Here is an 11035-nt window from a genome sequence, read left to right on the forward strand (position 1 = left end):
TGAACAATTAGTGAACAAGTAAAACACTAAAGACTTGATGAAGACCGATAAAAACAAGTAAAACACTGAACAATTAGTGAATTTAAGGACGATTGAAACAGTTTGCAAGGATCAAAATGTCTCTTTAGTACCAACAATAGCATGAAAACAAAATCAATGAAAAAGAATTTAAAGAAAAACAAGACAAATGTCTCATAGTTTAAAAAAGACTAGAAAACTTACAATGAGAAAATGTAAATGTTTACTATTCAAAAAGTGTAAGAAATCATTAGTTGTTCGAGTTGGTTATATTCCAACCATTTTCACTTGTCCAAATACAAGTATTCAATAACATCATCCTCTGCCATCATCTCTTCTAAATTGATATCTAAACTATTATAGGCATCATTAATATCTTCCGGTAGAGGAATGTTTACATTGTCAAGCAAATCTACCCAAGATCGTATACACATTTCTGCCTTGAAAGTGCATGAATGCAACCGGTACCTATCTTCAAAGTTATCACGAGCTTCGGAGTTAGCTTCCTCTGAAGGCACCGATGAAGCTGGAATTGCTAAATAATCACATGCCATTTTGTACATCCTTGGAAAAGTAGTTCTGTTTCAAATGGCCAAAAAAGATAATGTTAGATTGTGTTTCTTAATTACCAACAATAGCAACAAATGTGTTTAATAAAATATGATGCAATATTGATGAAACCTATTTGTAAACCACCAATGTAGAACGTCAGATATGGTAGTCTTGGATCGTGGAAGCTTCAAAAAATCTTCAATTTCTGACCGGATTGATGAATCATGAGATTTCTCATTGGTCATACACCAAAACTCCATATATTCAAATTGAGATCCTTCACATGCATCATTGGGTGGAGAATCTTCGACATTAGGATCATGATATTCTGTAGACTGTAGATTGTGAGTCGTAGTGTAAGACTTAAGTCTTAAGACTGTAGACTTTAACCTTTTTAAGTGTTTTAACTTTTTAAGTGTTTTAACTTTTACTGTGACCTAATTTTAATAATCGGCTTAGCCGGTTTGAGCCGGTTTAGCACAACTTGAGCCGAGCCGAGCCGAGCTCAAACCGTTTAACCCGACTCAAACCTAAGCCGAGTCGAGCCGAGCCGCCAAACCGCCAAACCGGTCTAAACCGGTTTATCTAAACGGTTTAGGCTTGAGCCGAGCCGTTGCCGATTCCTAGCACCCACCCTATATTCATTTTCTCTCTTTCTTTTCTTGAAAACATTATTTGCATGTAAAAAACACTACATTGTAATTCTCTCTCTCTCTCTCTCTCTCTCTCTCTCTCTCTCATTCATGTAATTTTGTTCATATTATATAGTTACTAGATCCCTTGAGGACTACTTGTTTGCACATTTCACAGAAGGTGCATCGATCTAAAATCAAAAAGTGAGAAGTTCTCTAGAATGATAATCATCCAAGATCATTTCATTAACATTCAACAATTGTTACTTGAGACTAATAATGATGTGTGCAATATGGTTTCTTTCGTAAAACACATCCTTGATCTATTTAGTTCTTGAATATACCCTACCAATGACACCCTTCCCCTAGCTCTAATGTACATATGGCATAATGATGTTTTTCACAAAGGCAATGAGAGTTGTAATGATCATCAATGGGGTTATCGGTCATAGAGATGGGAATATGATTGGTATTGTGAACAAGGTTGTGCTATTGTGAATAACAAAATATATTATTTACCCATGTAGTTTTTAGCAATGGTCTAAAAACTCTCCCATTTTTATAAATTAAACGTTTTTCGAGATGATATGGTCATGTTGATTCGACCTTTCACGTCGATTATATGTTTATGAGTAGATTAGTATGTATTGAGCTTTAGTATGGTAGAAGTTACTATTCTCTTATTCCCTAACATTTCCTTCACATCTTACTACAACCAAGTGAACAAACTATCACGACTTTTTATGATGTGATTGTTAAATTTGGTCTTCTTATTGCCATGATTTTGATTGGCTACATTTTTACAACATTGCACTAGTAGTAGTACCCATTCCTAAGATGCGAGCACAAGACATACATTCAAAAATCATTACACACTCCCTTGAATGCAAGAGATATAGGCTCATCTTACATTATTGCACTTTTCCTTTTTATTTCGCATTGAATGCAACCAGGCAAGGACGCTTTCAGAAAAGATACCAGTCTTTACATGTATCTGTATTTACGTCAAGTAATTGTAGTTTCTTACTTGCATTCAATGCGAAATGGACAAAGATGGTACATGGATAGAATTAAACCGAGCCAACAATTTGCAAATTCAATTTGATGGTATATAAAAACTGAAGTTTTGAAGTTGAAACAAGGCCAATTTGTCATAATTAAGAGAACTAGTAACAATATCGTGCATTGCGGTGAAGAGAGGAAGACGACGAAACGAAAAGGGAATGGTGGAAGACATTATATGGAATAGGAGGAGAAAGAACAAATCAATAAATGCTCGAAGTTTTGAAAATCTATCCTTCGTGTTTTAACTTTGACGATTTGATAAACCTGATACCTGGCCTTGATCACCCTATGTTCATAATTGATTTACAGATGGGCATACCTCTAAAAACAAAGTCACTATAAATTGAATTTTTAAGAGGTTTTTTCTTGAACAAAGTATCTTTAGGGTTTTTGCACCCACACATATGCGAAGAATAAGTATAAAGTTTAAACCATTACACGGAATCCGGATATTTGAAGAAGAAGAAAATGGGAAATAGGGATTCCAAATTTTCACTTGGATACATTACATTACACATCCGAATGCATTACACCTCTACCTTATAGCCTATAGGGGCAAGCTATATTAATATATGTTATAGTTTGTGCCTATATGTATATGCATGCATGTGGGTTCATGTGCATATGTTCATTTAATATTCATCCTTTCCCTCTATGCATACCTTTGTTGAATGTGTGTCTCTCAAACTTTGTTCATGATTCATAATATTGAACTCCAATGGAAAACCAACAAGGAATTACTCTCCCAAGAGAAACACACGTTGTATTTAAAGCACAAAATTACATTAAGCAATATATTTAATCAATCAAACTCAACACATGGCATGTCTTTTGCGTAAGTATATAATTTGCGGGTGATGGTCTTCATTAGTATATCCTAGATATTGCCTCTTAGTGATGCACAAGCACAAGCTTAGATCTTCGGTGCAATATGTTGTGTCATAGTGGTCCGCTACTAAAGGTAAGCAATCAATGCATTAGTATATATATGCTTTAATTTTTGCTACCTTAGTTGGGGCTTACATAAAGGGTTATGAAAAGATTATTCTTGACTTCCAATTGGTCCCCCATGAAATGAGAATTTTCGTTTTAGTCAATCAGTTACAATAGAATTTAAATTGCATAAAATGAGAAACTCTCGAAAAGTTCAATACAACTTAAGAGTGTTCAACTTTGAAGTATTTCGGTATGAAGGGTAATAGTTCAATTGTGATAGTTTTCCATAGTTAGCAAACTCTCTAGTGAACGACAATGATGGAAAATTAAACCTCAATGACAAGCCAAGGACAAGAAATCTATTTTTTTTTCTCAAGATCCTTTTGATGAATTTTTTGACTCTATAAGCCATGATTGAAATCCATCTCAACGATTTGACATCATCTAAAATATCCGATGTGGAATGAAAGTCTTTCCAGCTGGAAGTTGGTCCTATAATTGACAGGATTTCAAGAATGTAAAAGTGAGTCACATGAAGGCCATGTTATAAATAGATATTAGGAGAACTAAGCTTGTAGACATTGTTTCTTGGAAGCTCTTTACATGTACCCAATCATCTGGGAAGAATTTGTCTCTCTTTTCATCTAGCATTATTGCAAATATTGCTAGAATATGATGTTTATGTTTTATGTAGCATCTTAAACATGCATGCTCTCACTAAGATTCTAACAAAATTTAATGAGAAAATTCATGCAAATATACTTGTAACCTTTGAAAAGCCATTCATGTTGTTGATTCCCAAGCCTTCCAAATGCACCATATTCATCATTTTTAAGAGATGTATAACGTGCATGTGTTTCACTTATTGAAGGTGGATATGTTGAAAGATGTTCATTGTTGACTATTGTCTAAGTCTTGATCCTATCAGTGCTTGAGGAGTTCCTAGATTCTTGTAAAATCCCTTTTGACCAATTGCGATAAAAACCTTTGGTGAAACATAAAACCTAACATGCTTGGTCGGTTGCATCCAAGTAAACTAGATTTCGTCGAGCTTAAGATTTAAAAACTGAGCTAGCATGTGAACATAATGATACAAAAATGTCGGAACGTGCAACCCAATGTTTAGGAAAATAATGACACAAGGGGATATAATAAGTTCTCTGCGAAAGATATGCTAGTGCTAGAGGGAGTGTCAACAACTCTATGTCTATCACACCTACACCTTCTCTAGAATCTTGCCAATAATTCACACTTGACATTCAAAGTTCAATAGAATCTAATGTGTTCCTTTCACTCATATAGACGTGGTGTTAGAAAAACATAGGATGTACGTTTGACCTTCAATGACCCCCCTATAAGGTCACTGGTAATAATTTAGATGATTGATCGAGGATTCAATCACTATTAGCACTTTTGGGTAATTCGATTCTTTATCTTATAAGACTTATGTTTATCAAAGGCTTCAATATTCATCACCACCCACCCAAAACAAATTTATTTCATGTAACAAATATAGTTGCCATTAAATTCATTAGTTGTGATGCACACACACACACACACACACACACGTTTTTTCCATGTTAGCAACATCCAAGTTAGTCGACAATGTGACATGTAGCGTATCGATACTCCATCACAAAAAGAAATATGCAATAATTAGCTTGGGCTTAGTGCACAGAAACACATGTGTCAAATCGTTTGAAGCCACTAGTGTGTAAATTTTATGCCTTAAGAAGGAATACAGGAGGCCCCACGATAATATTACAACCTTATCAAAGTAGAGTAGATGGTAGAGCATGCCATTAAGATTGAGGCCAATGTTTAATGATATCTTTCAAATGATCCAAATATGTGTCCCATGTGTCTTAAACCACCATTTTGTTGAGTGCTTGCTTGTAGAGGGTCGAAGCACCTATTCAAAACGAATAATGTCCATCGAATGATTAGTTAAATTAATGAAAGAAAGACTAGTATGAGTAGAGTTGACACTCGAGATAAGACTTCCGATTGTGTTGTCGAACCAATCATTTGTTGTTTGGTCTTCCCATGTTTTCGTACCATGAGAGAGTGAGGGAGAAGCAACATCACATAATCTTTGGCCCTTGGGGGGGGGGGGTTAGTGGTGGTGCATAGGAAGCAAAGAGCTTTAGTGTTCCTTTGCTAGAGTAGAGCCGGGAAGAAAAAGCTCTACCCATCCTTTCGCTAAAGTAGAGCCGGGAAGATCTCATCTCGGCGCATAGCATGGGGTGGGACTCAAGCCGACCGAAGCACCGAAGAAGGTCCAAGTTTGTTTGGGGTTGGGCCGGGGACACCCTAGTACCTACCTAGAAGGGGAAGGGGGATTGATTGGGGTGGAGGTGGAGGTACATAACTACATACATACATAGGACAACCAATTGAATGCAAACATATTGAATTATGGAAATTTGTGACAAATTGGAGATGTAGATAGGAGTAAAGCAAAAAAAAAAAAAAAAAAAAAAAAAAAAAAAAACAAAAAGCCCATGTAAAAAAAACTACTACTCCTACTATTACTACTCACAACTCCTCTATTACTAGTTAGTAAACTCTAGGAAGAGGAAGATTATATGATACATTATGTATATTGATGCCAACAAGGCAAACAATGCATTTATGAGACACCATAGTCTCTCCCCTTCTCTTTCCTTTCCTTTTTAATTACCCCCCCCCAATTCTTGTTAATCACTAATAATCGCCCAAAACAAATCCCTCTCCCTTTTTTGGTTGTGATTCTCTTTCTCATTCAATTCATTGCCTGCCTCCATTCAGATAGAATTGCTTCCAATTTTTATCCCTCCAATTCTGAACTTGATTGGTTTCCTTCTCTCGCTAATGTTAACCCCACAGTGGCGAAGCTGAATTTAGTGCTAAATTATTCAAAAAAACAATTTAGTCCATGATGGCTATGACAAACAAGCCTACCTTAGCCCAAATGATAAGCCTTTCTGATGATAACAACACCGCTGGCGCTAACATTCATAACAATGCCTCAGATACTGTCAATGATAGTAGTACTGCCACTACTATGACCCCCTGCAATCCAGACACAAATCTAAAACCTCGCCGTGGTGACCGATTCCGCCGGCAAGGCCAAGCTTGGTAAATTTACCTCAATACTTTAAAAAAAAAATTACTCTTTTCCTACTTCATGAATGTGGGATTTCTCTCTAAACTCCTGGTCACTACAATTTTTAGTCAGTATTTATACAATAAATTAATTTTAAGCATTTATATTATATTACCCCTCGATTATTAGATCTAGCAGCCAAGCTAATTGCTACATAACAGTAATTGTTACCTATTTAGTTTCTTACTTTACCTACTGTATACATACATTTCTCAATTAATTCTAGATCTGGTCCTAAGCTAATTGGTCACATTTTTTTAGATTCTAGTTTTGTAAAAGAAGCTATAAATCCTTTGTGAGTGTTTGTGTTAACATATAAATGTAAATGCATCTACATTTGATTATAATCTGTAGGTTTTGCACCAGTGGGTTGCCCAGTGACATCACAATTGAGATTGATGAGATGATCTTCCACCTTCATAAGGTAATGCCATGGGTTCTTCGAGACTTTTAAGGTTTTCTGTTATGTTTAGGCTTTGGTTTTTTGGGGCCAATTAGGGATTGAAGTTTTATGCTTTGGGTTAGTCACGAATTAGGGTTAAAGTTTTAGTAGCTAGGGTTAATGAAGGTTGAGCTAACGACACTGTAAGGTTTAGGGTTAACGGTTTAGAGTTTGTTTAGGGATTATGTATACTTTAGAGTTTAGACTATAGAATGCAAGATTTAAAGTTTCGAAGGCTTTATAAGGCTTATGGTGTAGGGCAGATGGTGTGAAATGCTAATAGAGTTCAGGTTTAAAGGATTAGGGTTTTAGAGTTTATGAAGATTTTTAGGGTTTGTTGTTTAGATATTGAGATCGGGATGGAAGGTTCACACGGTTGTAAATTTAGGGTTGGAGGTTTGGAGTTGAGTGTTAAAAGTGTTTAGAGGGTTCTGTTTAGGCGGCTTTAGATTTCATTCAGATTTAAAAAGTTAGGGTTAGGGTAGTGTGTACATAATATATATGGGGTTTTAAGGGCATCAATGGACATTAATTTTTTATGAGCACATTAAACCCCTCTGATTTTGTGTATGTGTGTTGGTTAATGTGTGCAGTTCCCATTGATGTCAAGAAGTGGGAAGCTCTCAAATCTAGTGGCACTAGAGGCCAATAATACTAATACTAATAGCAGCAATGTGTCAAGTAGTAGTAGCCCACCACAAGCTCCAAATACCAATGAGCACAACAACATTACGAAAGTGTGCCGGATCGAGCTCCGAGATATGCCGGGCGGATCCCATGCGTTTGAAATGGTCGCAAAGTTCTGTTACTCTCTCACCGTGGAACTCTCCCCCGCTAATGTGGCTTCCCTTAGATGTGCGGCCCATTACCTGGACATGAGTGAAGACTACGGAGAGAATAACCTCGTCACCCTCACCGACACCTTCCTCAACAACATCGTCGTCACCAACTGGAAAGACTGCGTGACGGCACTCAAAAGTTGCGAATCCCTGCTACCCCTCGCCGAGGAGCTCGGCATCGTGAAGAAATGCGTGGATTCCATGGTGGTTAAGGTGTGCCGAGACCCTCATGGACAACTCGTCGGATGGTCGAAGAACTCGCTCCAGAGCCCCGACGGCACGTTATTATGGAATGGTATAAGCACGGGTGCCAAGCCCAAGAGAAAACCGATGATGGGTTGGTGGTATGAAGATGTGACCGTCCTTAGTTTCCCCTTTTTCAAGGTGGTCATAGAGTCAATGCAAGAGAAAGGGTTGAGAAAAGAGGCAATTTGTGGTGCAATTGTGCACTATGCTAAGAAGTTCATCCCGGGACTTGCAAATCAACGAGAACTTAATGGTAATAACCATAAAAAGGCAAGAGATAATATGGATCAAGAACGATCTTCTTCGTCTACTTGGGATCGGTTTTTATCGATTAATAGCGATGGTCAATACGATGAAGAGGTGTTAATGTTGCTAGAGAGCATTGAAAACCTTTTACCAATGAACAATGTTAATCAAGGAGAAGTTCACAATCACACTAATGTGGTTCCTACTAACTTTTTACTTGGTCTACTCAAGATTGCTATGATATTGAATGCAAGCAATGCATGCAAAGCTAGCTTGGAGAAGAGGATTGGAATGCAACTCAACCAACTCACGTGTGTGGATGATCTACTCATCCCAAGTTATTCACACACGTGTGAGACTTTGTATGATGTTGAATGTGTGGAAAGGATAATGAAGCATTTCATCACGTGGAACTCTGGTGAGACACCGAGCTCTGTCTCTTCGATAAACTATACGAGTCCAAATTATAGCAACGTGAGGAACGTGTCAAGGCTTTTGGATGAGTATTTAGCCGAAATTGCCTCAGATCCAAATCTCAAACCTTCAAAGTTCCGAGCACTAGTAGAGACGTTGCCCCCTTATGCGAGAGAAGTGGATGATGGGCTTTATAGAGCCATCGACATCTTCATCAAGGTATAATAATTTGATTTTAATGCTAGCCACATACAATGAGAATCCATGAAGATCATAACTATGAAGGATAACCATTTGGGATAGAGTGAATAAATCAATACGTATAATGATTTCTTGCCGAATTCATATAAATTTTCATGCTAATAAATTTCTCTCTCTATAAGTGGAGTATTCATTGACAAATGTCAAAGCCACAAGTGAGAAAAGAAGAACCCAAGTGTATTTTCATGCTAATAAATTTCTCTCTCTATAAGTGACAAATGTCAAAGCCACAAGTGAGAAAAGAAGAACCCAAGTGTAGATTTGATAGCTCTTGAATCCATGTCAATATTATTTTTAATGCTAGTTTTTAGTACTCAGTGCTCACATCATGGATTATTAAAACAGTCAATCAAGTGTACCCATCACATCATCTGTAGTATGAAAGAGTTTCTAGGTATAAAGTCAATCATGGGTAGTGAATTTATTAAGTCAAAATGTAGATGATGTTAATAAATATTTTGATTTCATGAAAAGTTATGCATATCGTATACCTCACATGAAGTATAAATAGCTTGATGTGGTTAGCAAGAATGTCAGTTCTTCTATGTCAATATTGAAACATATATTTTTAATTTTGATGTGATGTGCATGTGCAGACCCATGATGAGCTATCCATGACCCACGCTGAGAAGGAAGAGATGTGCAGTGTGATAGATTGTCAAAAGTTGTCCTTGGAAGCGTGTGCCCATGCCGCTCAGAACCCGAAGCTCCCATTGAGGATAGTAGTGCAAGTGCTCTTCATTGAACAAATGCAACTCCGAGATGCCATTATGGGTTGCTTGGATAATGGCCACCATCACAAGTCGTTAACTGAGGGGACGACAATAGACATGGGATGCCCACCTAGTGCCACATCAGATGCCACGTCAGCTGTAACACAAGGGCCCACCGACACACCCGCCCCTGAGTCTTTACACCTCGACATTGTAGCATTGCGCGAGCGTGTTGCTGAGCTCGAGCGAGAATGTCGCCATCTTCGGAATCGCTTGCATCGAAAAGCCTCCGGTTGGGTGTCTGGCTTCTCTTCCAAACTTAGTTGTCGAAATGTGTCTGATGCCACTGGGCCACTTGCACCCCCCATTGGTTTGCAACCACATGCAAGCAAGTCCTCACCACGCTCAAATGTTAGCCATATGTCATCCCAGAAGTTGCTGGCGCATAAGGCATTTGTTAGAAATAAGGGATCACCATGTTCACACCTCAGCCATGAGTCCTCGTCTCCTTCTTCGTTTGCACATCGCTCCTCCACTTCCCTTGTCCCGTCTCCCCTCGTGATGAAGCACAACTTACAACAACAACGTTGATCTCCCATTGTGCTTGAAGGCAAATGTTGTTGTATTGTAAATTTTTTCGTGTCAAGTCATGCTTTCTTTCCGTGAAAAAATCAACTATTCCTCTCTTTCAGAGTGCTTGTTCATGATACATTCCTATTTATTCCACTAATGGTTGATTATCATGATTATTGATAAAAAATAATCAATCATCACTTTTCTATAAGTAGAATTGTAAAGAGTGATGGAAGTACACAAGTTGGGGATGTTTATGATAATGTTAATGAGAGATGGAGGTTTTTCCCACTATAATTGCATTGAAGTTTGGTATGTATCTATATACTAGAATACAACAATTAAAATTTCTAAAAAGGCCAACTTGGTAGACCAAAACAATAGAAATCTTATAGCTTGTCAAGTTGTTCTCTTTCTCAAAAAGTGAAAACAATGGAGAAAAAGGGAGGAAAATGGGTCGAGTTCACACATCCCAAAGCCCATTAAGGCATTTCATCTTGATTATACTTCTCTTCTTGAAAAATCTTGACTTTATTCCTTAGAGGCTTCCCAATGATGACCCCTATCTATTCGTAAGTGTGAGTTGCCTAAGCTAGATGCTCCCTTCAAAGTGATTCCATATGGTAATCTTGTTTTCCTCCAAAATTTCTATTTGGTTTTTAAGCGAGTTATGGCCTTTAAGATTTGTAATGTGTGAGCTAACCAAGTTAAAGTCATTGGACATACGTTGTTCCAATAGATGCGCAGGTGCCCAATCCTTCAATATTGGACATGTCTCCTAAGCCTGAACACTTTAGCTTGCTCCAAAGTGATCCCTTTTGGTGATCTTTGGCTTCCTAAAAGTCTATTTAGGTTTTAAGTGAGTTGTGGCTCTTAGGACTTGTATTATGTGGGCGAATCAAATTAAAGCATGATTTGTTTCACTGGGTGTGTGGATGCCCTATTCTTTA

The 11035-nt window shown here is 37.6% G+C and overlaps 2 protein-coding genes across 2 annotated transcripts; one reads left to right on the forward strand and one right to left on the reverse strand.

Moving 5' to 3' along the window:
* Positions 1–283: 283 nt before the first annotated feature.
* Positions 284–858, reverse strand: LOC147869198 (zinc finger BED domain-containing protein RICESLEEPER 3-like). Its single transcript, XM_087337295.1, has 2 exons — positions 700–858; positions 284–597 (listed from the first exon to the last, which is right to left on the reverse strand). The coding sequence occupies exons 1-2, from the start codon at positions 828–830 to the stop codon at positions 303–305; spliced, it is 426 nt and encodes a 141-aa protein (XP_087193421.1). The 5' UTR covers positions 831–858; the 3' UTR covers positions 284–302.
* Positions 859–6108: 5250 nt separating this feature from the next.
* Positions 6109–10203, forward strand: LOC147869199 (BTB/POZ domain-containing protein At1g30440-like). The gene is made up of 4 exons (XM_087327279.1): positions 6109–6323; positions 6706–6775; positions 7387–8757; positions 9396–10203. Exons 1-4 carry the CDS (start codon positions 6121–6123, stop codon positions 10101–10103), a joined length of 2352 nt encoding a protein of 783 aa, XP_087183405.1. The 5' UTR covers positions 6109–6120; the 3' UTR covers positions 10104–10203.
* Positions 10204–11035: the final 832 nt, after the last annotated feature.

This window comes from Azolla caroliniana, unplaced genomic scaffold (genome assembly GCF_043228905.1).
Source record: "Azolla caroliniana isolate FFs.n. ecotype wild unplaced genomic scaffold, voAzoCaro1.0.p SCAF_1, whole genome shotgun sequence".
Classification (NCBI taxonomy): Eukaryota; Viridiplantae; Streptophyta; class Polypodiopsida; order Salviniales; family Salviniaceae; genus Azolla; species Azolla caroliniana.

Bases quoted from the DNA above. Each gene is read 5' to 3' on its own strand.
- LOC147869199 (XM_087327279.1), top strand. From the start codon at position 6,121: ATGATGGCTATGACAAACAAGCCTACCTTAGCCCAAATGATAAGCCTT. The intron at 6,324-6,705 runs GTAAATTTACCT...TATAATCTGTAG, and splicing joins CGCCGGCAAGGCCAAGCTTG to GTTTTGCACCAGTGGGTTGC. The intron at 6,776-7,386 runs GTAATGCCATGG...TAATGTGTGCAG, and splicing joins TGATCTTCCACCTTCATAAG to TTCCCATTGATGTCAAGAAG.
- LOC147869198 (XM_087337295.1), bottom strand. From the start codon at position 830: ATGGAGTTTTGGTGTATGACCAATGAGAAATCTCATGATTCATCAATC. The intron at 598-699 runs GTTTCATCAATA...CATTTGAAACAG, and splicing joins CATTGGTGGTTTACAAATAG to AACTACTTTTCCAAGGATGT.